Here is a 27,233-nt window from a genome sequence, read left to right on the forward strand (position 1 = left end):
GCTGAAGCTGAAGCTCCAATACTCTGGCCACCTGATGCAAAGAGCTGACTCATTATAAAAGACCCTGAAACTGGGAAAGACTGAGGGCAGGAGGAGAAGGGGGCGACAGAGGATGAGATGGTTGGATGGCATCACTGACTTGGTGGACATGAGTTTGAGCAAGCTCTGGGAATTGGTGATGGACAAGGAAGCCTGGTGTGCTGCAGTCCATGGGGTTGCAAAGAGTTGTACATGACTGAGCGACTGAGCTGAATTGATCCTATTTATACATGTTGGGTTGAGGTTGCTCTTTTTTTTTTTAAGATTTATTTATTTATTTTATTTATGGCTGTGCTGGGTCTTCGTTGCTGCATGTGGGCTTTCTCCAGTTATGGCAAGCGGAGGCTACTCTCTAGTTGCTGTGTGTGGGCTTCTCATTGCAGTAGTTTCTCTTATTGTGGAGCACAGGCTCCAGGGCGCATGGGCTCAGTAGTTGTGGCTTGTGGGCTCTGTACAGGCTCCGTAGTTGTGATGAATGGACTTAGTTGCTCCATGGCATGTGGTATCTTTCCAGACCAGGGATTGAACCCATGTCCCCTGCATTGTCAGGCAGAGTCTTTATGACTTAGCCACCATGGAAGCCTTGTTGCTAATATTTTGTCAAGGATTTTATATTCATGTTTATGATGAATGCTGATCTGTGATTTTTTATTTTGTAAAATCTCTGTAGGTTTTGTTATTAGGATTATACTATCCTTATAAAATGAAGTTGAATATATATATTCATATATAATCTCTGTACATATGTGTGTACAACAGATGAGAGGGAAAGGAACACTTAGTGGGATGGGAACATGGATAAACATGAACAAGCAGTTCCCAGAAGAAATACTGTATATACATATACAGTGTTGTTTCACCTTACTGCTAATCTAAAGCATCTAAGTATAAACCGTCATGACTTAAAACATTGATAATAACCATTGTTGGGAAAGTTAGGGTGAAACAGGGATTCCCATCAATTGTTAGTTCAGATATAAATTGATCATTATGTAAGTCATTTTGTAAATGTATATTAAAATTGGAAGCATCTATATTTGCTTTGTTCTAGTACTTCCTCTTTTAGAACTTTATCTCAAGGAGAGAGTCTGGTAAGGATGTAAGGATATATCCATGAGGTTATAAAGATATATACGTGATGTATGTATATATCATCTCTGTTTTTAGTAGCAAAAGAAAGTATACATTTTAGGTTGTTCCCAGTAAGAGAATAACTAAATATAGTATGATACAGTCATAAAGTGAATGTTCTTCAGCCTTTAACAATATAATTACTTAGGTCTGTAGTATACATTATGAAGGGTATTCCTGACATTTAATTAAATGAAAAAAATAGTAAAACATTGTACTATTATTTCAAAATATGCTTTCATATTGAGTATTAAATCAGAAAAAAGAAGGGAAGGAAGGAGAATGAGAGTGGAAGTAAGAGGAGAGCACAGCAGAATTCAATCAGAATTTATATAGAAATCAAAGTTGTTTGGAACCTGTTACAGGTTTCTTCCTTTGAATATATCTAGACCTAAGTCACTGATTTGTGGGAATAGATCCCATTTTTACTGACAACCAGAGCAGGAGATGTCACACAATTCATTAGGAGCCCACTTTAGTTCTTTTGGAAGTCAAAAATCAGCATTGCTGATTTTTTGTTTAATAAGAGCATACTGTGTAAAAGATTAAATATATAAACAAATAAGCTGACATAATCTTTATGCAAGTCATTATAATCCTAGTTACTTACTTTGTGATATGCTGTTTCCCAACTTTAATAAATTGGATGGAAACAACTCTATTAGTCATAGAAAATAGTAAGCAATCAGGGTCAATGAAGAGTCAGAACTGCCCGAGACAACAATTTTTTTTCATTTCTGTAAGCAAGAGTTGTGTACCTATCTGTACATTATTGAAGTCTTAGAAAAAAGAACTGATTTTACTAAACTGGTAAATCTTTGTCTTAAATAGAATCAAATTTAACAAGGTGATTTTTTGTGGGGATGGAAGCTCATTTTCTTAAAATGTTTTGCTATAGAAGCAGCAGACTTTATCTGTAAAGAGCCATATAGTAAAATTTTTGGACTTTGTGAGCACATAGTCTATGAATACTCCGCAGCTTTCTCATTTTGATATGCTAGCAGCCATTGACAGTATACAAACAAATGGATGTGTCTGTGTTCCAATACTTTATTAATAATAAGAAGAGGTGGACTGTAATTTGACGACCCTGCTATAGACTCTAAAGACCATCTTTATGATTCTGGAGAAATATTGGGTCTGGTACCTTAATCCCAAAGGTGACGAGTGGGTAATGTTTTATTTGAAATTTCTTGATTGGTTGATTTTTGTTTTCCTTAAATCAGAAGATTTGTTGGACAAAGTTGAAGCAGCTCAGAAAATCAAGACAACCTAATTAAAGTCACTTCATAACTTGAGTTTTGAGAAATTGAGATCAGTAGAAGCAAAACAATTACAAAGAAACAAAAAGTGATTTAAATACCTGAGAAGAAAATTTGTTAGTCTACCAGAGGTTTCAAAATATCGGAATGGATGTAGAGAAAAAGCTATACAATATTATCTAATTGGAATATTAACAGACTAAAGATGATACAGGTATTATATTGTCTAATTTCAGGAAAATATATTGTGTTATCTCCATGGTTCCTTTTAAAAAGAATACATGTAATTATGGTCCTTTAAATCTAGTTTAGATAATATAATTGATCTGCTTCTTAGGTAATCTCCACAATCATTTGGATTTTATATATACATTATAACCCACATACAAACGGAGAAGGCAATGGCAACCCACTCCAGTACTCTTGCCTGGAAAATCCCATGGACAGAGGAGCCTGGTAGGCTGCAGTCCATGGGGTCACTAAGAGTCAGACACGATTGAGTGACTTCACTTTCACTTTTCACTTTCATGCAGTGAAGAAGGAAATGGCAACCCACTCCAATGTTTTTGCCTGGAGAATCCCAGGGACGGCGGAGCCTGGTGGGTTGCCATCTATGGGGTCTGACAGGGTCGGACACGACTAAAGCGACTTAGCAGCATAGAAAAACCCTGTTCTTCCTAATTTCCATAATACATTTAGAGCTCTCTTAGAAGCTGAAGCTCTATTAAGAAAAAATTGATTCAGTTCAGTTCAGTCGCTCAGTCGTGTCTGACTCTTTGCGACCCCATTAATTGCAGAGCGCCAGGCCTCCCTGTCTATCACCAACTCCTGGAGTTCACCCAAACTCATGTGAATTGAGTTGGTGATGCCATCCAGCCATTTCATCCTCATCCTAATTTTCCTTAGACCTATATTTTTAAAAACAGTATCTTTCCTCTGGAATACCTGGTCATCTTCCATTTTTAAAAAGTCAGTAAGAAATAGCAGGGCTTGATAGTAGATAATGGTGGAATAGAAGTTGCTCATCCAGCCTTACTTTGCCTGTTCTATGTTCCCTCTCTTGGAAGGCACTGCCAAAAGCTGTGTACTGGAAATTATATGTTTTAAAAAGGGATATTTTCATAGTTTTTTTTTGAGGGGGTGCTGGTAGTAGCAGTTGCTGTTTCTTATAAACCCAGCCTGCTATAAGCTACCTTCCTAACATACCTAGGGGCAGGACATTAATTCAGAAAAGTTTCCTCAAAGTGACCTTAAAATTCTGCCTTTGCAAATCCTTTACATCCTGTATATAAAATTTGTTCCTTGTTCTTGAAATTAGTGTAGCTTTGGAAGTACAGGAATCAAATTGCAAAATCATTATCTTTTGTGTTGCTGTTCCTTAGTTATCTGCATGTTGAAATGAGGTAAAATTATAAAAATTCAGAAGAACTTTCTGAATGTGTTTGAACAATTTCAAGAGAATTCTCCCTTTATCTGAAAGAAAATAGAAAAGTTTGGAATTTTAGCCTTTTGAGCTTAGTTGTTATTCTTTGCTTAATAGCAGAGTATATGTTACAAATATCTATTTATTTGGTTATATGTACTGTTAACTGGTAGCTGACATCAGTTTTTCCCTTTTGTGTGTGTAATTTTCCAGGAAGACTCAGTGGTCTCTGTCAGATGAACACAATCTTTTTCCAAAGTTGTGGTGATAGAAAACTCTCTGTGGGATTTTATTTATTCCAGTCAGTGTCTGTACTAGTAATGTTTGTTCACTTAATCTCTAACGCTTTTTTCCTTAAGGCTTCTTCCAAGATCTATCATAGAATTATCTGTTTTATGAATCTCCAAAAAATGAAATTCTATGAATGAAACCTTAAGTTGACTCTTGGTAGTACGTGAACCATGAACTTCCAGATGTTCAACCTGGTTTTGGAAAAGGCAGAGGAACCAGAGATCAAATTGCCAACATCTGCTGGATCATCGAAATAGCAAGAGAGTTCCAGAAAAACATCTATTTCTGCTTTATTGACTATGCCAAAGCCTTTGACTATGTGGATCACAATAAACTGTAGAAAATTCTGAAAGAGATGGGAATACCAGACCACCTGACCTGCCTCTTGAGAAACCTATATACAGGTCAGGAAGCAACAGTTAGAACTGGACATGGAACAACAGACTGGTTCCAAATAGGAAAAGGAGTATGTCAAGGCTGTATATTGTCACCCTGCTTATTTAACTTATATGCAGAGTACGTCATGAGACACGCTGGGCTGGAAGAAGCACAAACTGGAATCAAGATTGCCGGGAGAAATATCAATAACCTCAGATATGCAGATGACACCACCCTTATGGCAGAAAGTGAAGAGGAACTAAAAAGCCTCTTGATGAAAGTGAAAGAGGAGAGTGAAAAAGTTGGCTTAAAGCTCAACATGCAGAAAACGAAGATCAGGGCATCTGGTCCCATCACTTCATGGGAAATAGATGGGGAAACAGTGGAAACAGTGGCTGACTTTATTCTTCTGGTCTCCAAAATCACTGCAGATGTTGACTGCAGCCATGAAATTAAAAGACGCCTACTCCTTGGAAGAAAAGTTATGACCAACCTAGATAGTATATTCAAAAGCAGAGACATTACTTTGCCGACTAAGGTCCATCTAGTCAAGGCTATGGTTTTTCCTGTGGTCATGTATGGATGTGAGAGTTGGACTGTGAAGAAGGCTGAGAGCCAAAGAATTGATGCTTTTGAACTGTGGTGTTGGAGAAGACTCTTGAGAGTCCCTTGGACTGCAAGGAGATCCAACCAGTCCATTCTGAAGGAGATCAGCCCTGGGATTTCTTTGGAAGGAATGATGCTAAAGCTGAAACTCCAGTACTTTGGCCACCTCATGTGAAGAGTTGACTCACTGGAAAAGACCCTGATGCTGGGAGGGATTGGGGGCAGGAGGAGAAGGGGATGAGAGAGGATGAGATGGCTGGATGGCATCACTGATTCGATGGACGTGAGTCTGAGTGAACTCCGGGAGTTGGTGATGGACAGGGAGGCCTGGCGTGCTGCGATTCATGGGGTCGCAGAGTCGGACACGACTGAGTGACTGAACTGAACTGAACTGAATTAATTTTTAGTTCCATTCATTTGTATTAAAGTGAAGAATGAAGTTGCTCAGTCGTGTCCGATTCTTTGCAACCTGGTGGACTGTAGTCTACCAGGCTCCTCTCTCCATGGGATTCTGCAGGCAAGAATACTAGAGTGGGTTGCCGTTACATAGCTTTTAAAATATTAACTTTGCTTTCTCTTTTGAAAACACATCTTGAATTTTAATTTTTTTGACAGTCTCCAGTGGGTGGGCCAGTATTAGAGCTCAAGACTGATAACATGAGTGTATAATTTATTAATGGGTTAGGATATAATTACTTATAATTACTATTGTTTATGTCCCATGTGAAGAGAAAAAGAAGTGAAAAGCATCGTTTATGAGCTATATAAAAATTTTGTGGGTTTCCTCTAGTAATAGCAAGACATTACATATTGTTTCAAATATTTTGCTTTGTTCAGCTTGGGGTAATACACATTTTGTAGATTTTTGTTTTTGTTTTTGTTTTTTACCATAGTATATTTTTACTTGGCTTCTTTAGGATGCAGTAAGAAGTTTTTCTTTAGGATGCAGTAAGGCAGGAGAAGGGGATGACAGAGGATGAGATGGTTGGATGGAATCACTGACTTCATGGACATGAGTTTGAGCAAGCTCCGAGAGTTGGTGATGGACAGGGAAGCCTGGCATGCTACAGTCCATGGGGTCACAAAGTGTCGAACACTGCTGAGTGACTGCATTGGATTGAATTGATTGAAGAAGTTTTTATAGAAGTTTCTCTTGGTACCTGAGGAGAGAAATATTCATCTTTGTCCAGCTGCTGCTGCTGCTGCTGCTAAGTTGCTTCAGTTGTGTCTGACTCTGTGAGACCCCATAGACGGCAGCCCACTAGGCTCCGCCATCCCTGGGATTCTCCAGGCAAGAACACTGGAGTGGGTTGCCATTTCCTTCTCCATTGCATGAAAATGAAAGTGAAGTCACTCAGTTGTGTCTGGCTCTTCGTGACCCCATGGACTGCAGCCTACCAGGCTCCTCTGTCCATGGGATTTTCCAGGCAAGAATACTGGAGTGGGTTGCCATTGCTTTCTCTGCCTTTGCCCAGCTACTCCACATCATTTATCTCCAGTGGCTTAACTTCCCAAATTCAGTGTTCACTTGTGACACTTAAAAATTAAATACATTGGCTCTGATAAATGGCATTTTGAATATAGGTTAGAGATAAACTATAAATTATCTTGAAGTCACATTTTAAACTGTTTATTCCCAAGTTTTTGTCTTTGTTTAAAGTCTTAAACATTTATTTTAAAGAAGAATGATGGTTCCTTTGTGAGTATACAACTTTTTTTCCTTCACATTTTGTAAAAAGTGTATAATTTTTGGCATTATTTTCACCATGCTCCCTAATTTGTTTCTACCTTGAAGTAATAAAAGTGTCTAATAAAATATGCTTTTTATAAGCTCTCTCTAAAAAATATGCTTTGATCTTCAAATAGGACAATCAAATAGACAAATTAATAGAAAGGACAATCGAATAGAAAAACTCAGAAGTTCTGTTGCTGTGGGAAAGGACGAAAAAGGAAAAGCTACACAGCACCAGCTCTTCACCACAGTTATCTTACTTCTTTATCTGACTGTCAGCATTCCCTGAAACTTGAAACATTAGATGATTGAAAACTGGGGTCAGTGATGACAAAGGGAGATCTGAGTGTCAAACCAGGACCACCTTAATTATGATTTTCTTCCCTTGACTTAAAGATAATCTGTTCAGTTCCCAAAACTTGAAATATTTAGATATAAATGAACTTCACCCACTTTACATGTCATTCTTTCCCCTCCGCATCTCTCTAAGAAATACAACAAAATCTTATGTAATGTAGTCTTTCACTGTTAGCTGCACTTTTTAGTACTAGCTCATTTGCTAAAAGGAGAAAATATGAGTTTTTATTTTTATTAACTTTGCTACTACTTCTATGTGACTGTATGTGAGATAGAATTCTTTAGTAAATATTGAAAGTTGATAATAAACTATATGTGTCAATGATGCTTAATGGTTTGGGTTGTCATTACTTCCATAATATCCTTCCTACGAATTGGGTTTTAGATTAAATATGTTTAGAGTTAAGTTTTGGAGGTTACTGCAGACATAGGGATTTTCTTATTAGTTACCTAAGTGTAGATTTGTAGACCTGTGATTCTGTTTTCATTTTTAAAGCAAAATATGGTTACAAGGAAAACAGAAAACCTTCAGGACTCTTAGCTCCTTATCCTAATGCTGAAGTAGAGCCTTTTATTTCAAGTTTATAATACCAGTTACTCAGATAAGAATGATTATGCTTATGGTTCTTTCTTCCTCCTAGATTCATCTTCTGGATGTCTAAATGCTTTGGCTCAGCAGGGTACCATAGATGTTTATGTCAGCCAACTGGGAAAAGTGGAATTGAAAGTCCATAAAGGTTAGCTAAGTGAAATGTTTTATTTTGACATATGATATTAGGAAGATTTTATGTAATGTTCAGGAAACAGGTGGTCAAATTATCTACACTGACAGAGATTTCAATAAAATTTTTCTCTGTTAGAACCTGATTTAAAGACTGGAATACTGGCCCTCTAGACCAATGATCTTTGAAACTTTTGGGATAGATGGCCATGAAGACTATCTCTTTTTTTGTATTACAAACAAAAATGTTATAATTCATTGACTGTTATTTGGAATTTTTCAGTTTAATGTCTAAAATAAATACTCTTTGGAGGGAAAGAGTTCTCATACATTCTTTTGGTAGCTTTCCTGCTCCCTTGTAAGAGGACTTTCTCAGGCCATTATGCTAGAATAATACTTTTAAAGGTATGATCCTAAAATAAATGTGTCACCAAGAAGGTCCTCTAAAGTGATTATTAACTAAGTCTCTTGTAGCAGGGGTCCCCAACCCCTGGGCCATGGACCAGTAGTGGTCTCTGGTCTGTTAGGAACTGGGCTGCACAGCAGGAGGTAAGCAAAAGACCAGTGAGCAAAACTTTATCTCTATTTACAGTCACTCCCCATCCCTTGTGCTTTGGCCTCATCTCAGGAAAACAAGCTCAGGGCTCCCACTGATTCTGCATTATGATGAGCTGTGTAATTATTTCATTATATATCACAATGTCATAATAATACAAATAAAGTACACAATAAATGTAATGTATTTGAATCATCCTGAAACACCACCCTCTGTCCCCGGTCTGTGGAAAATTTGTCTTCCACAAAATCTGTCCTGGGGCCGAAAAGGTTGGGGACTGTTGTAGTACCAGACTTATGATGTGTCTCTTTCTGTAATCTTATTTCTAATACAAATAGCTTATTCTAAGAGTTCAAGTCTTTCATAAAAAATTATACACTTTTTAATCATCTGAAGGCTATGAATATACAAGTCTTTGTATGCCTGCATGCACATAGATGTGCACATGCATGGTGATAAAGTGACTTGGGGACTTGAAGTAGCTTGGCTATAGGGGCTTAAGTGATCTGGGTTTGGAAAGTTAAGAACCATACCTCTATATAAAATTTTTTTAGAGAAAATCTGGAAGCTCTTGCATATAGGTGAGAACATGGCTATGTTTATAACAAGGAAAAAACCTCCATAGAGACCAGTTGTTCCTGTTGTTAGCAATTTCTTTGTCATGTTGGTTTAGTACTGTTTTTGTTCAGTGAGGCTCTCTTCTCAGTATCAAAATGAAACTACGAGCATAAATATGTGAAACTGAAGTTATTGCTGATACACAGGTATTATTTGATTTCTCAAGATCACATTTTTTTCTTTTTAAATAAGATAATATTATGTTCTCACTAAATTTCTAAGAGTTTAAATAATACTATTTAGGATATTTGTAAATGGCAAAAAATTCATATAATTGCATTCTTATATTGTGAAGACCCAAGGGAAAAACCATTACTACATTTAATGTAACTAGTAACAGAGTAAAAACATAGTTTTGGATAGCTCTTACATGGAAATCATTTACTATTTTGTATGAATGGGCAAAAAAGTAAAAGCAAAGAAAAAGCATTGTTAATCTTCATCCGCTTGAAGTATTTTTAACTATTATTTGGATTGTTTTTCCAGTAACTTACTGAAATAGCACACGATATTGCAAGATTTGATTGGAATTACAATTTTATGTTTTCTCCTATTGGGACCATGATACTGGCAGAAGCATAAAGATAACTGGAAACAAAGTTTTCTATCTTAATTCGGGTCTCTTAATTCTCACTAGACTTGGGAGCACCAACTTTCTGGAGTGATGGAAAGTTTTCACAATTCTGTTGCTTACTAGTTAGTAAAGACATCTGGAATCCTTTCCAGCTCTGCCACTCTCTTGCTGAAGGGTTTAAGAGCCAGCCACTTGAGTCTCCTCTGCTGTCCTTTCAGCCCCTATAGTCATTTTGCTAAGGGAAAAAAACTGTCACAATGCTTATTTCCTCTCTTCCTATGAAAGTTAACATGATGACCTTATGAATTCACTTGAAAAGGCTGTGTTTAGGCTTGAGAGTCAGAGTCACATCTGAAAACTGACTTTTCCACTTAAAATTTTTACTTGATAAAGCCTTTAATCTTAACTTAATATCCCTTCAATAAATGATGCTATTGTTAGTATTCATTTTTAAAAAATGGTATTGATGTCAGTAGCCATGAAGCAGTTTTTGAAGTGAAAAGAGGTTGAAGATATAATAGGTGCTGCCCTTTCTAAAGAAGATAGTGTTAGAGATGGCACTTAGGGTAGAGCTTTCAAAAATCGTGAAACTTCATTCACAGATAGGAATGGAGTTTTGATAGTGATAGTTTTTGCTCTTTAAGGCTGTGGAGAGATAAGGATAGAACTGTTTGCATCATTTAACATTTTTAAGACTCCCACAGATTTACAATCCCTTTATTTAAGAACAGAAAAAAAAATATGTTTTTAAAAGTATCACATTTCATGTATTTAGAGAGAAAGTTTTAAAACCTTTAGAAAAGGTTTTTTAAATCCATTATTTTCTACATTTTAACATATATTTGGTGGAGGAACATGTATCTTCTATTTATCCTGACATTTTCCTAGTTTGCTTTTGAATTTTCCTAAAGCCCTCACAATTTGTTGTTATGGGCAGCTCCTATTTAAGTAGCTGACATTGAAACTCTGAAAAGCAGTTTGTTTTTTAAATAAGATAAACCAATTGTAGTAATGTGCTTTGTTCTCCCCTTTTTGAGGAGTAAATACTAAAGTTCATTAGTTTTAACTCCAGATTTCCAGCTCCCACTAGAAAGGGTAAGAAGATACAGAATTACTTAGGGAAACGTAAGCTGATGTTAACCAAACTGGAAAGCACACAATGACCCATACACAAAAGCCTTCTAGAAGAAATCTTTACAACATTCACAGTAGTTGTCATCCTGACCTTCTTTGTGGACAGAGATGAGGTTACTGTTTTATGGGAAGGGCCTCTTATTTATTTGATATGTAAGAAATGGAGAAACAAAACTCTTGAAAGGAGAATGTACTGGTGAATTTTCACTGCAACCCATGTAATTGTTTTGAAAAATGGCTCCTCCTTAACAGGTGTTTTGTTGTTGTTTTGGTAAGATTGTAGTAGAAATAAAGTTGAGTGTCTTGTTTAGGTACCCCAAAAGAAGTCTGTAATCCATTAAAAGAAACATTAGTGAGTTGAAATCTAAATATTCCTTTTTAAATTTTTGTTATTGACCCTCCCCTCCCCCACAAACAAGGTACTACTGAAAGCATAAGAGCTCAGGGTTCTAGTTATGTTATAGTGATCAGTGAGGTCACAAGTCTGGTAGTACAATGAGGTAGCAGTGTATGAAATACCGCAATGATTAAGAGCACTGGTTTGTTGTCATTGCAATGGATCTTGATTCTAGCAATAGCTGCCATGGAAACTTGAGCAAGTTCTTACCTGTAAAATTGGGATTACAATAATACCTCATAAAGTTGAGAGGGAAATTAAAAGATGATGTAATGAAGGTGTCTGGCTCTTAGTAAATACTCAATTAATGGTAAATTCTGTCTATAAGCTGCATGTCTATTAAACTCACTTTTCTGGTATTGGACAAGCTGGCTAAGACTATTGGCAAAAGAAGAAATAGTAGTTCATGATGGCCTAGTGGCTCATATTCTTGACAAAAGATATTGTGATTGCCTTGGAAATAAGAGATGTTGACCACCTGAGAGTCAGGAAAAGGTATTGCTATTTAAATCAAATATACTGATGAGTAAAGACAGACTATTGGGAGCAATATTTCTCTTTAAATAATTTTTATAATAGTCTCCAGTACTTTTTATTTCTTTGCATTAAATAAGCTCTCCATTAAATTCATCACAGGCTCTATTCTTGTCAAGGTTGCATCTTCTCTTCAAGCTTATTTACAGTTATCAGGGAAAGAGATTGATGTGAACTCAGATGTCCATGTTGAAGAAATGAATGAAGCTCATAGAGATGATGGTGTGATAATTACTGGTAAGGAGACTGCATTTTGCTATGTAAGATGAATAGTCATTGTCCATCTATAACTAGAAATATGCTATACTTAACTGCACTTCAGTCTTTTATTCTTTTCTGTTGTCACATAGTGATGTTTGACACATTTTTCTTCCAGCTGCTTATCACTAATACAATTGCAGGCATTTAGTCCTGTCATTGGATAAAGTAGATTTTAAAACTTTCCTGTCAAAGAGATTTCATTTATACATTTATCCATCAATATAAATTTGAGTTGCTTCTACCTCTTGGCTACTGTGAATAATGTTGTCATAAACTTAAGTGTGTGAACTTAGCCTTTAAAAGGAAGGCAATCTTATTATATGCTTACAACATCAGTGAACCTTGAGGACACTACAGCAAGTGAAATAAGCCAGTCACAGAAAGACAAATAATGTCTGATTACGTTTACATGGGATATGTAAAAAATGAAAATAGAGAGGAAAATGGGGAGTTGTTCAGCAGGTATAAAGTTTCAGTTTTGAAAGATGAAAATGTTCGGGATATCTATTGCATAACAATGTGAATATACTTAACACTACTAAACTGTAGATTTTAAAGTAGTTAAAATGATTATAATTTGATAAAATGACTAATTTTTGATTATAATAAAAAAATAAAATGGTAAATTTTATTTCCTGTGTTAACTATAACCAAAAATCTCTCTTTTTTTTTTTTCTGGCATAGTTGCTTTCTAATTCTTGGTCTTAAAAATCAATTACAATTGACCCTTGAATAACAGAGAAATTGTGGTCATTGGTCCCCCACCCCAGTGCAAAGTCAACTGTAGCGTTTCAGTCAGTCCTCCCTATTAGTGGTTCCACATCTGTAGACTGAACAAACTGCAGATCATGTAGTAATGTCATATGTATTATTTTTTAAAAATCTGTGTGTAAGTGGATTCACATAGTTCAAACTTCTGTTCTTCAGTTTGAACTATAAACACATATATTATATTGTAAGATATGAAGTTAACTTTGTATAATTGTAATAAATAAATAGAAGTTTTGTGTGGTATTGTGCACATTGTAAACTTGATTTTTTAGTTTGACAAATTCTTAATTCCAAAAATATGTAAAGTTTTTCCATGTTTTTTCTAATTACGTTTGGCTATACTGATAGTGAAGAGTTGATTCATTGGAAAAGACTCTGATGCTGGGAGGGATTAGGGGCAGGAGGAGAAAGGGACGACAGAGGATGAGATGTCTGGATGGCATCACGGACTCGATGGACGTGAGTCTGAGTGAACTCCGAGAGTTGGTGATGGACAGGGAGGCCTGGCGTGCTGCGATTCATGGGTTCCAAAGAGTCATACATGACTGAGCTACTGAACTGAACTGAACTGATAACTGATAGCTGATACTACCTCAAAAAATATTTATGGTATGGATAATACATTTATATAGTAAAAAAAAGTAATAAGTAATACCGGTGAACTTCTCCTTTACATCTTACCAGATTGTAATTGAGACAGACATTGAAATCACCATGAGGTTTTGATACACACACACACATATATATATATATGCAAGATTGTTTTAAATTGCTGGTCTCTTACTTTCAAATGCATTTCCAATATCCTGCATTTGCACTATCCTCACAGTTGCTGGTTTTGATACCATATTTGTGTGTGAATGATTCCCTATCTTTATTTTATGTTTGTCTTTATTGGTGAGCCTTCCTATTTGTAATTTGTTTCTAATTTTGGCCTTTTCTTTTCCGCATAGAGAAGTTCCTTCAGCATTTGTTTCAAAGCTGACCTGGACGTGCTAACTTCTCTTAAATTTTGCTTGTCTATAAAGCTTTTGATTTCTTCATCAAATCTGAATGAGAGCCCTGCTGGGTAGAGTATTCTTTGTTGTGGGTTTTTCCACTTTCATCAGTTTAAATGTATCATGCCACTCCCTTCTGGCCTGGCAAGTTTCTGCTGAAAAAAAATCAGCTGATAACCATATGAGGATTCTGTTATATGTTGTTTGTTGCTTTTTTCTTGTTGTTTTTGATATTTTCTCTTTAATTTTTGTCAGTTTGATTAATATGTCTCTCAGTATGTTTTTCCTGAGATTAATCCTGTAATGGACTCTTTGTACTTCTTGGACTTGAGTGTTTCCTTTTCCGTGTTACAGAAATTCTAAACTGTTATCTCTTCAAATATTTTTCCTCCCTTTCTCTCTCTCTTCTCTCTCTGGGACCCTTATAATGTGAATGTTGGTGCATTTAACATTGCCCCAGAGAGCTCTGAGTTTTTCTTTATTTCTTTTCATTCTTTTTTCTCTATTCTGTTCCACAGCAGTGATTTCCACCAATTGGTCTTCCAACTCACTTACTCATTCTTCTGCCTCTTTTGTTCTGCTTTGATTCCTTCTAGTGTATTTTTCATTTCAGTTATTGTATTGTTCATCTCCATTCTTTAAGGCTTCAAGTTCTTTATTAACCATTTCTTGTATCCTCTCAGTCTGTGTGCCACTCATTTTCTGAGATCTTGGACCATCTATCATTTCTATCAAATTTTTTTCAGGTAGTTTGCCTATCTCTACTTCACTTACAACATCAGTGAACCTTGAGGACACTACAGCAAGTGAAATATCTGGGACATATTTTGCTGCTATCTCATTTTCTCTGCTATCTCACTTTCCATGTTTGTGGCTTGTTTTTCTCAGCATTGTAGTTCTTGTTAGTTCTAGTATCTGCCTCCTGGGAGGTGAAGTTGGCCTAAGGTCTTGGGCAGGCTTCCTGGTAGGTGGAATTGGTGCCTGTCCACTGGTGGGTGGAGTTGGGACTTGTCACTCTGGTGGGCAGGGCTGTGTCAAGGAGTGTATTTATAGGCAGCTCTTGGCTCAGGACCAAGAAACAGAGTAGCCCTCATGGTCAACAAAAGAGTCCAAAATGCAGTACTTGGATGCAATCTCAAAAACTACAGAATGATCTCTGTTTCCAAGGCAAAACATTATAATATCACAGTAATCCAAGTCTATGCCCCAGTCAATAATGCTGAAGAAGCTGAAGTTGAACAGTTCTATGAAGACCTACAAGACCTTATGGAACTAACACCCAAAATAGATGTCATTTACATTATAGGGGACCGGAATGCAAAAGTAGGACATTAAGAGCTACCTGGAGTAACAGGCAAATTTGGCCTTTGAGTACAAAATGAAGCAGGGCAAAGGCTAGTAGAGTTTTCCCAAGAAAACGCCCTGGTCATAGCAAACACCTTCTTCCAACAACACAAGAGAAGATTCTACACATGGAGATCCCCAAGTGGTCAACACTGAAACCAGATTGATTATATTCTTTGCAGCCAAAGGTGGAGAAGCTCTATACAGTCAGCAAAAACAAGATCGGGAGCTGACTGTGGCTCAGATCATGAACTCCTTACTGCCAAATTCAGACTTAAATTGAAGAAAGTAGGGAAAACCACTAGACCATTCAGGTATGACCTGAATAAAATCCCTTATGATTATACAGTGGAAGTGAGAAATAGATTTAAGGGACTGGATCTGATAGATAGATTGCCTGATGAACTATGGACATAGGTCCATGACATTGTACAGGATACAGGGATCAAGACTATCCCCAAGAAAAAGAAATGCAAAAAATAAAATGGCTGTCTGAGGAGGCCTTACAAATAGCTGTGAATAGAAGAGAAGCTAAAGGCAAAGGAGAAAAGGAAAGATATACCCATTTGAATGCAGAGTTCCAAAGAATAGCAAGGAGAGATAAGAAAGCCTTCCTCTGGGATCAACGCGGAGAAATAGAGGAAGATTAGAGAATGGGACAGAAATGGTCTGGACCTAACAGAAGCAGAAGATATTAAGAAGAGGTGGCAAGAATACACGGAAGAACTGTACAAAAAAGATCTTCACGACCCAGATAATCATGATGATGTGATCACTCATCTAGAGCCAGACATCTTGGAATGTGAAGTCAAGTGGGCCTTAGAAAGCATCACTACGAACAAAGCTAGTGGAGGTGATGGAATTCCAGTTGAGCTATTTCAAATCCTGAAAGATGATGCTGTGAAAGTGCTGCACTCAATATGCCAGCAAGTTTGGAAAACTCAGCAGTGGCCACAGGACTGGAAAAGGTCAGTTTTCATTCCAATCCCAAAGAAAGGCAATGCAAAAGAATGCTCAAACTACCGCACAATTGCACTCATCTCACACGCTAGTAAAGTAATGCTCAAAATTCTCCAAGCCAGGCTTCAGCAATACGTGAACCATGAATTCCCTGATGTTCAAGCTGGTTTTAGAAAAGGCAGAGGAACCAGAGATCAAATTGCCAACATCCGCTGGATCATGGCAAAAGCAAGAGAGTTCCAGAAAAACATCTATTTCTGCTTTATTGACTATGCCAAAGCCTTTGACTGTGTGGATCACAGTAAACTGGAAAATTCTTCAAGAGATGGGAATACCAGAGCACCTGACCTACCTCTTGAGAAATCTGTATGCAGGTCAGGAAGCAACAGTTAGAACTGGACATGGAACAACAGACTGGTTCCAAATAGGAAACGGAGTATGTCAAGGCTGTATATTGTCACCCTGCTCATTTAACTTCTATGCAGAGTACATCATGAGAAACGCTGGACTGGAAGAAACACAAGCTGGAATCAAGATTGCTGGGAGAAATATCAATCACCTCAGATATGCAGATGACACCACCTTTATGGCAGAAAGTGAAGAGGAACTAAAAAGCCTCTTGATGAAAGTGAAAGAGGAGAGTGAAAAAGTTGGCTTAAAGCTCAACATTCAGAAAATGAAGATCATGGCATCTGGTCCCATCACTTCATGGGAAATAGATGGGGAAACAGTAGAAACAGTGTCAGACTTTATTTTGGGGGGCTCCAAAATCACTGCAGATGGTGACTGCAGCCATGAAATTAAAAGACACTTACTCCTTGGAAGAAAAGTTATGACCAACCTAGATAGTATATTCAAAAGCAGAGACATTACTTTGCCGACTAAGGTCCATCTAGTCAAGGCTATGGTTTTTCCTGTGGTCATGTATGGATGTGAGAGTTGGACTGTGAAGAAGGCTGAGTGCCGAAGAATTGATGCTTTTGAACTGTGGTGTTGGAGAAGACTCTTGAGGGTCCCTTGGACTGCAAGGAGATCCAACCAGTCCATTCTGAAGGAGATCAGCCCTGGGATTTCTTTGGAAGGAATGATGCTTAAGCTGAAACTCCAGTACTTTGGACACCTTATGCGAAGAGTTGACTCATTGGAAAAGACTCTGATGCTGGGAGAGATTGGGGGCAGGAGGAGAAGGGGACAACAGAGGATGAGATGGCTGGATGGCATCACTGACTCGATGGACGTGAGTCTGAGCGAACTCTGGGAGATGGTGATGGACAGGGAGGCCTGGCGTGCTGCGATTCATGGGGTCGCAAAGAGTCGGACACGACTGATCAACTGAACTGAACTGAAGAGAATGGGAAGGACTAGAGATCTCTTCAAGAAAATTATAGATACCAAGGGAACATTTCATGCAAAGATGAGCACAATAAAGGACAGAAATGGTATGGACCTAACAGAAGCAGAAGATATTAAGAAGAGGTGGCAAGAATACACAGAAGAACTATGCAGAAAAGATCTTCATGACCCAGATAACCACGATGGTGTGATCACTCACCTAGAGCCAGACATCCTAGAATGCAAAGTCAAGTGGGCCTTATAAACCATCACTATGAACAAAGCTAGTAGAGGTGATGGAATTCCAATTTAGCTAATCAAAATCCTAAAAGATGATGCCCTGAAAGTGTTGCACTCAATATGCCAGCAAATCTGTAAAACTTAGCATTGGCCACAGTATTGGAAAAGGTCAGTTTTCATTCCAATCCCAAAGAAAGGCAATGCCAAAGAATGTTCAAACTACTGCACATTTGCACTCATGTCACATGCTGGCAAAGTAATGCTCAAAATCCTCCAAGCCAGACTTCAACAGTATGTGAACCATGTACTTCCAGAGGTTTAACCTAGATTTAGAAAGTAAGGCAGAGTAACCAGAGATCAAATTGCCAACCTCCTTAGATCATGGAGAATGCAAGAGTTCCAGAAAACATCTACATCTGTTTTATTGACTATGCCAAAGCCTTTGACTGTGTGGATCACAACAAACTGGAAAATTCTTAAAGAGATAGGAATACCAGACCACCTGACCTGCCTCCTGAGAAATCTGTATACAGGTCAGGAAGCAACAGTTAGAACTGGATGTGGAACAACAGACTGGTTCCAAATTTGGAAAGGAGTACATTGTATATTGTTACCCTGTATATTGTATGTTGTCACCATGCTTATTGAACTTCTATGAAGAATACATCATGTGAAATGCCAGGCTGGATGAAGCACAAGCTGGAATCAGGATTACCAGAAATATCAATAACCTCAGATATGCAGATGACACCACCCTTATGGCAGAAAGTGAAGAGGAGCTAAAGAGCCTCTTGATGAAAGTGAAAGAGGAGAGTGAAAAAGTTGACTTAAAACACAACATTCGGAAAACAAAGATCATGGCATCCAGTCCCATCACTTCATGGCAAATAGATGGGGAAACAGTGGAAACGGTGGCAGACTTTATTTTTTTGTGCTCCAAAATCACTGCCAATGGTGGCTGCAGCCATGAAATTAAAAGACCCTTGCTCCTAAACCTAGACAGCATAATAAAAAACAGAGACATCACTTTGCCAACAAAGGTGCGAAGAACTGACTTATTGGAAAAGACCCTGATGCTGGGCAACGTTGAAACCAGGAGGAATAGGGGATGACAGAGGATGAGATGGTTGGATGGAATCACCAACTTGATGGACATAAGTTTGAGTAAGCTCCGGGAGTTGGTGATGGACAGGCAAGCGTGGCATGCTGCAGTCCATGGGGTCACAAAGAGTCTGACACGACTGAGGAACTGAACTGAACTGAACTGACTCAGGACAACTTTATGCAGCCTATCTGCTGATGGGTATGGCTGTTTCTCTAGCCCCCACCCAACCCCAGTCCCCCTACCTACCCCCCAACCCTGCCATTAGTTGTTTGTCCTGAGGCATCCCAGCACTGGAGCCTGCAAGCGTTTTGGTGGGGTTGGGTCTCAGTGTCAAAATGTTGACCTCCAGGAGAGTTCACGCGGATGATGATTGTTCACTGGGGCGTCTGCCACTAGTGTCCTTGCCTCCACAGTGAGCCACAGCTGATCCTTGCCTCCACCAGAGCCCCTTAGACACCCACCAGTAGGTCTGGCCTAGGCTTCTATGGAGTCACTGGTTTTTCCTGGGTCCAGTACACATGAAACCTGTGTGCACTCTCTGAGAGTGGTTCCTGTGTTTTCTCAAATCCTGTGGAGCTCCTGTACTGCAGCCCTGCTTTCATTCAAAGCCAAATGCTCTCCGGGCTCCCCCTCTTGGTGGTAGACCTCCAGACTGGGGAGCCTGGTGTGGGGCTCAGAACTCTCACTCCTATGGGAAGATCTCTGTAATGTAATTATTTTCCAGTCTGTGGGTCACTCACTCAGCAGGTATGGAATTTGATGATATTGTAAAAGCTCCTCTTATACCATCTTGTTGTAGCTTCTCCATCTTTGGGTATAGAATATTATTTTTGCTAAGTTTGAATCTTTTGTTGATGATCGCTCAGCAGTTAGTTGTGGTTTTGGTGTTTTCATGAGAAGAGGTGAACTCAAGTCCTGCTGCACAATCTTGTCTCTAGCGCAGAGGACACTGAAATGAAAGTGTGTATATGCATATATGCTGCAGGCTTACCCATGAGATATTCTTGAGAAAAAGGAAGTATTTGTGATGGTGGTGGTGGCAGTGGGGTGTCTTCTTGAGATCAAGTTTCACAATAATTAACAGCCACTATATTAAGTCTTAGCAGAGACTAGAGATTATTTGGGGGGAGGGAGAATTTTTTTCCTCAGAAGTAAAGGAATTTATTTAATGACAAAATCAAGTTTTTGTCTTAGGTATTCATTTTATATATCATAAAAGTTAAAAAGGCAGTCTTAAAATCATAAAATATTAGCAAAAAGTGTAGCAGTAGTAAAAAATAACACCTGTACAATTTCAGATTCACTCTGTGCTTAATGGTCAGACTCTTGGTTACACAGAGAAAATCTGATGAAAATTTTAAGTGTTAAATGTGGTAAAAATCAATTTTTTGTGATATGATATCTTGGATTTGATAAAGAACCAATAGAGTTACATTTTTTGGCCCTCTTAATGTAAAGTAATAATACAAATTTATTTAATAATGCTCTGAATGATAGCATAATCAAATTATTTTACATGTTAGAATGTTTGAATTATAAATATTTTTTTCACTTTTCATTCTGTAACTATAAAATCATGCATTTCTGAAATTTAGATTTAGTTTAAGTTCCTTTTCAAAACCCTATTCTCATCATTTCAGCCTTTGAAAAAAAGACCTCATTATATCCTCTAAGAATACTTAGTACTCCTGTCATTAGATAAAATCATTATTTGCAGACCTGATATTAAGTTCTTGCCTTTTCCATTCCACTAAACTGGTGCCACTTCAAACTTAATATATGTAAAAACAGATATTATCTTTTACTAGGCTAGTTCTTCCTCCTCCTGTCGTCTCTAATTTCCCTTTTTTTGGTCAGTCACTCAACAAGCATTTATTGAGTCAGGTACTGCTAGAAATTAGGAGTGCAAAGATAAGGTAATAAAGCATGGTCTCTGACATATGAGAAGCTTATGTCCTAGTGAAGCAAGATAGACAAACCAGGGAATATAATAAAGTGGAATAAATGTTGTAATAAAGGTATGTGCATGGTACCATGAGAGCATGAAAGTGGCACGTCTAAATTATACTAGCATTATGAAGTTGAGGAAGTAAGACAAGTTCAATATAGTAGAGTGTAGCGAGGGAGGGGCACAGTGGTATAAAAGAAGGCTGGAGAGTTCAAGAGGGATCAGATCATAGAGGGCTAATTTGGCTTTTATAGCAAATGCATTTCAAAGGCACTGGAAGGCTTCAGTCTGGAGTTCATATAATCGGATCTGTGTATTAGAAAGATCACAGAACTTCCTAGTGGTCCAGTGGTTAAAATCCACCTGGCAATGCAGGGGACATGGATTCAAACCTTCGTCTGGGAAGAGTCCACATGCTGCAGGGCAACTAAGTCCATGCATCACAACTAGTGAGTCTGCATGCTGTAGAACCCACGCTCTGCAACAAGAGATGCCACCCATGACGATAAGCCCACACACCACTACTAAAGAGTAGCCCCCTCTTGCCGCAACTAGCGAAGGCCCCTGCACAGCAATGAAGACCCAACACAACAACAACAACAAAAGAAAGATTACTGAATGTTGAGGGGGAAATATTGGAAAGGACAGTGGTGGGTGAAGGAAAAGTTAATGATCATTAACAGGTTTTCACAGTAATTCAGAGGAAAGAGTTTAGTGGCCTGGACTCCACAATGATCTATTTTAAACCAAACAAGTGAATAAAAAACCTTAAATAAATTTTGGTTGAAAAACATAGATACAAGTATACCTCATTTTATTGTACTTTATTGTACTTCACAGATACTGTGTTTTTCACAAATTGAAGTTTTGTAACAATTCTGCATGGAGCTTGTATATTGGTGCCATTTTTTCCAGAACATTTGCTTCCTTTGTGTCTCTGTATCTCATTTTGGTAATTCTTGCAGTATTTTAATTTTTAAAATTGTTATTATATGTGTTTTGGTAATCTGTGATCTTTGATGCTACTGTTAAAATTGTTCTGGGACACCATGATGATCCCCCTATGAGACACTGAACTTAATTGATAAAGGTTCTGTGCCATCTGATTGCTCCACCAATTGGCTGTTCACCTGTCTCTCTCCCTCTCCTCAGATCTCCCTGTTTCCTGAGAGACAACATTATTGAAATAGGGTAGTGAAATAACCCTACAATGGCCTCTAATAAGTGTTCAAGTGAAAGGAAGAAACTTCCAAGTGAAAGGAAGAGTCCTAAGCATTCAAGTGACAGGAAGAGTTGCATATCTGTCACTTTAAATCAAAAGCTAGAAATGATTAAGCTTAGTGAGGAGCACTTGTTGAAGCCAAAATAGGATGTGAACTTGGCCTCTTGCACCAAACAGGTAAACAAGTTATGAATGCAAAGGAAAAGTTCTCGAAGGAAACTAAAAGTGGTACTCCAGTGAACACATGAATGATTAGAAAGTGAAACAGCCTTATTGTTGATATGGTGAAAGTTTTAGTGGTTTGGATGGAAGATCAAGCCAGCCACAACATTCCCTTAAGCCAAAACCTAATTCAGAGCAAATCCCTAATTCTCTCCAATTCTACAAAGGCTGAGAAGGATGAGGAAGCTACAAAAGAAAACTTTGAAGTTAACAGAGTATGGTTTAAGGAAAGAAGCCATCTCCGTATCTTAAAAGTGCAAGGTGAAATAGCAAATGCTAATGTACAAACTGTAGCAAGTTATCCAGAAGATCTAACTAAGGTATTTAATGAATGTGACTACACTAAACAATAGATTTTCAATGTAGAAGAAACAGCCTTATATTGGAAGAAAATTCCATCTAGGACTTTTGTAGCTAGAGAAGTCAATGTCTGGCTTCAAAGCTTCAGAAGACTTTATGAGGGTCCAGTGCAGCTGGTGACTTAAAGTTGAAGTATTGTTCATTTTCCATACCAGAAATCCTACACAGCTTCAGAATTATGCTCAACCTATTCTGCAGGAAAGACTAGAGATCTCTTCAAGAAAATTAGAGATACCAAGGAAACATTTCATGCAAAGATGGGCACAATACAGAGCAGAAACGATATGGACTTAACAGAAGATATTAAGAAGAGGTGGCAAGAATACAAAGAAGAACTATACAAAAAAGATCTTAATGACCCAGATAACCACGATGGTGTGATCACTCACCTAGAGCCAGACATCCTGGAATGCGAAGTCAAGTGGGCCTAAAGAAAATAGAAAAAGCAACAGAATTCCAGAAAAACATCTACTTCTGCTCCATTGAATATGCTAAAACCTTTGACTATGTGGATCACAACAAACTGGAAAATTCTTCAAGAGATAGGAATACCAGACCACCTTACCTGCCTCCTGAGAAATCTGTATGCAGGTCAAGAAGCAATAGTTAGAACTGGACTTCGAATAACGGACTGGTTCCATATTGGGAAAGGAGTACATCAAGGCTGTATTTTGTCACCCTGCTTATTTAACTTCTGTGCAGAGTACATCATGTGAAATGCTAGGCTGCATTAAGCACAAGCTGGAATCAAGACTGCCAGAGAAATATCAATAGCTTCAGATATGCAGATGACACCACCCTTATTGCAGAAAGCAAAGAAAAACTAAAGAGCCTCTTGATGAAAGTGAAAGAGGAGAGTGGAAAAGTTGGCTTAAAACTCAACATTCAGAAAACTAAGATCACAGAATCCTATCCTACCTCTTCATGGCAGATAGATGGGGAAATAATGGAAACAGTGATAGACTTTATTTTGGGGGGCTCCAAAATCAATGCACATGGTAACTACAGCAATGAAATTAAAAGACACTTGCTCCTTGGAAGAAAACTATGACCAACATAGACAGCATAATAAACAGCAGAGACATTACTTGACCGACAAAGGTCCATTTAGTCAAAGCTATGGTTCTTCCAGTTGTCATGTACAGATAGATGTAAGAGTTGGACCATAAAGAAAGCTAAGCGCCGAAGAATTGATGCTTTTGAACTGTGGTGTTGGAGAAGACTCTTGAGAGTCCCTTGGACTACAGGGAGATCCAGCCAGTCCATCCTAAAGGAAATCTGTCCAAAATATTCATTGGAAGGACTGATGCTGAAGCTGAAGCTCCAATACTTTGGCCACCTCATGTGAGGAACTGACTCATTGGAAAAGATGCTGAGAAAGATTGAAGGCAGTAGGAGAAGGGGACGATAAAGGATGAGATGGTTGGATGGAATCACCAACTCTATGGACATGAGTTTGTACAAGCTCTGGGAGTTGGTGATGGATAGGGAAACCTGGCGTGCTTCAGTCCATGGTGTCACAGAGTCAGACAGGACTGAGCGACTAAACCTAACTGACTCTGCCTGTACTCTAGAAATGGAACAGCAAATCCTGGGTTTGTTTTGCACATCTGTTTACAACATGGTTTACTGAATATTTTAAGCTGACTGTTGCTACCTACTGCTCAGGGGAAAAAAAGAAATTCAAAATAATGCTTCTCAGACAGTGCACCTGGCCACCTAAGAGCTATGATGGAGACATACAATGGTGTTAATATTGTTTTCCTGCCTGCTGATACAACATCCAAGTTGATGTGGAGTAAATTCAACTTTCAAGTCTTACTGTTTAAGAAATAAATTTCATAAGGCTCTAGCTGCCAAAGATAGTGATTCCTCTGATGGATCTGAGGAAAACGAACTGAAAACCTTCTGGAATGGATCCATCAGTCTAGATGTCATTAAGAATATTTGATTTCATGGGAAGAGGTCAAAATATCAACAGTGAAAAGAATTCGGAAAAAGTTGAATCCAACCCTCATGGATGACTCTCAGGGGTTCAGGACTTCAGTAGAGGAAGTAAGTACAGATACAGTGGAAATGCAAGAAAGCTTGAATTATAAGCAGAGCACAGAAAGATATGACTAAATTACTGCAGTTTCATGATGAAACTATAATGGTTGAGGAATTGCTTCTGTGAATGGGCAAAGAGAGTGATATTTTTGAGGTGGCATCTAGTCCTAGTGAAGATGCTAGCAGACTGTTGAAATTATAACAAAGGATTTAGAATATCACACAAATTTAATTGATAAAGCAGGAGCAAGATTTGAGAGGATTAGCTCCAATTTTGAAAGTTCTACTGTGGGTAAAATGGTGTCAAACAGTATTGCATGCTATGGAGAAATTGTGAAAGGTGGTGTCAGTCAGTAGAGCAAACTTCATTGTTATTTTATTTTAGGAAATTGCCATATCCATTATATTCTTCACCAACCACCTCCCTAATCAGTTAGCAGCCATCATCATCAAGGCAAGACCCTCTAAAGGGTCAAATAATGAGCAATTTTTAGCAATATTTTTTACTTTACAATTTACAGATTTTTATTATACTTAAAAATGTATCAAATTTTAAATTATGATTGTAAATGGATGCTGTGAGGAAGATGTATGCTTACCTCATTCGTTATTATGATGCTCCTTAGCCCATTTAATTATTTTTTGTGTTATTATGTCTTATACTGTAGCCCCTGTTTCCTAAACCAGGAAGGATCAAATTGCAGAACAAAGTTTATTTCCTGCTCACAGCCCAAGAATCAGATTTCTTTTGGCGAGTGGCATATGATACACGGAGACTGGGCCCCAAATGGATCTGTAGGTTGTCTCTGATATTAGATTAAATCCATGAGAGTGGTAATACAGAGATTTCAGATAAAGATTTCAGCAGTCTTTTGTAGAGAGAGCTGTATGAACAAGTTATTAAGTTTAGAGAAACCTTTATGTTTCATTTTGATTTCAAAACTGGTGTTCAAAAGTCCACAGATCTCTTTTATGAACTGGATATAATAATTTAAGAGGTCTTGAAAATCAAAACAGATTGTTTTTTCTGTAGAGATTTCCAATCTGAAACCCAGTTTTGGAAGTAATGAGCAGCTTTATATGTGAGTTGTTATTATAGGCAGCTGAGCTCAGCTCTTCTGGGCCTTCGTTACAGAGTCTGTGAGGCATAGAAACAGAAATACCCTCTCTGCTAAGAGGTCTGGGTTGTATCTGTAGCAAGATTTCTATAAGAAACCATGCCAGTAAACTTTAGTTCCTAGGGCTCAGGCTTCCCACAGGGTTAGCATGTGTCAGCCTGTAATTTTATTTGATTTCCTGCTCCATGGTTTCCCTTGTTGTTGCCATCACTGATAAATGAATGTATGTTGTATAATTCTTAAAGTGATTTATAAATACGTGCTATTCTAAGGTCAAAAGAAAGCTTGGAACTCTTAGGCTAAAACACTTACCTACTAAAGAGTTATGCACAGTGTATTCTTTGGGATATATTCTCTAATCCTGTTGAGATCCTTGATTCTAAAGTTTTGTGTTCTATCCATATATGGTAGGGCTTCCCTGGTATCTCAAATGGTAAAGAATCCGCCTGCAATGTGGGAGACCTGAGTTCGATCCCTGGGTTGGAAAGATTCCCTTGGCATGACAAGGGCATGGCAACCCACTCCAGTATACTTGCCTGGAGAATCCCCATGGATAGAGGAGCCTGGTGGGCTGCAGTCCATGGGGTCACTAAGAGTCAGACACGACTGAGCTACTAAGCACAGCACAGCATGTATATATGGTAAATTGGATAGGTGGTAAATAGCTTAGGTTAGATATTTCTAGAAATAAATTGACTTCTCTATTAAGTTTTAAACTGGATTCACCAACTTAAATTTGAAACCTCCCCATTGTATATCAACCCATTCTCTAAGACCAGAAGTGCATGTGGTACAAAGTTCTTTTGTCTTAAAAGCGCCCCAATTTAAATGATTAGAGAGTATTAAAAATAAAGTATGTTGTCAGCCAAACAATTGTTTGTTTGACATTGTCTGCATGGTAGGGAGAGTGGTATTAAATATTACTGGGTTCACTTTTAGTCAAACTGTAAATGTAAAGCATGATAAAAGTAAGTTCATTTGGGATCAAAATAAACTACCAAGTCAGAAGAGAGTTCTCAGCTTGTTTGTATGCCAGAAACTTATATATTTAATGGTATTGTGATTTCTATTGGAAAACTAGTTCATTGGTTGGAAAAGAGGTTGAAATGAGACTAAGCCCAGAGGATGCCACTTTTAAGAGCTAGAGACAATATTTTCTTTCCAAACAAGAAAAAAAAAAAGTCTAGTCTTTTGATATGACTCATAGGAATAACTTTTTTTTAGAACACACAAGTTTTGGTTTTCTTCCAGTTTATAGCATTTGGAGAAATGTTGATTTGTCAGTCATGTAGATGTGCTTCAGGATGACAAGGAAGAAATTTGGTAGCATGGAAGAATGCCATAGGTTTATGGCTGGCTGCTTAAAAATATGTTGACAGAGAGTTAATGTAGAAACTGCCTTCAGATTATTTGTGCTATTGTGGTATTTTTGTTTCTCCATTTTGTTAAAGTTTAACTTCCTGGGAGTGTATTAGATAGATATCAGCTTTGTTTGTTAAGGTTTACCAAAAAAGGAAGATCAGGTTTTGTTTCTATTCATCCGCAAACTT

At 37.9% G+C, this 27,233-nt stretch overlaps 1 protein-coding gene across 1 annotated transcript in view; it reads left to right on the forward strand.

Annotated features, from left to right (window-relative positions):
- Positions 1-27,233, forward strand: part of FAM185A (family with sequence similarity 185 member A) — a 71,857-nt gene that overhangs the window by 36,092 nt on the left and 8,532 nt on the right. The window contains exons 6-7 of the mRNA XM_040260765.1: positions 7,861-7,956; positions 11,856-11,990. Coding sequence (XP_040116699.1) covers positions 7,861-7,956; positions 11,856-11,990 — 231 coding nt within the window. The remainder of the gene's footprint in view (positions 1-7,860; positions 7,957-11,855; positions 11,991-27,233) is intronic.

The sequence above is a fragment of the Oryx dammah genome, unplaced genomic scaffold (genome assembly GCF_014754425.2).
Source record: "Oryx dammah isolate SB20612 unplaced genomic scaffold, SCBI_Odam_1.1 HiC_scaffold_18, whole genome shotgun sequence".
Lineage (NCBI taxonomy): Eukaryota > Metazoa > Chordata > Mammalia > Artiodactyla > Bovidae > Oryx > Oryx dammah.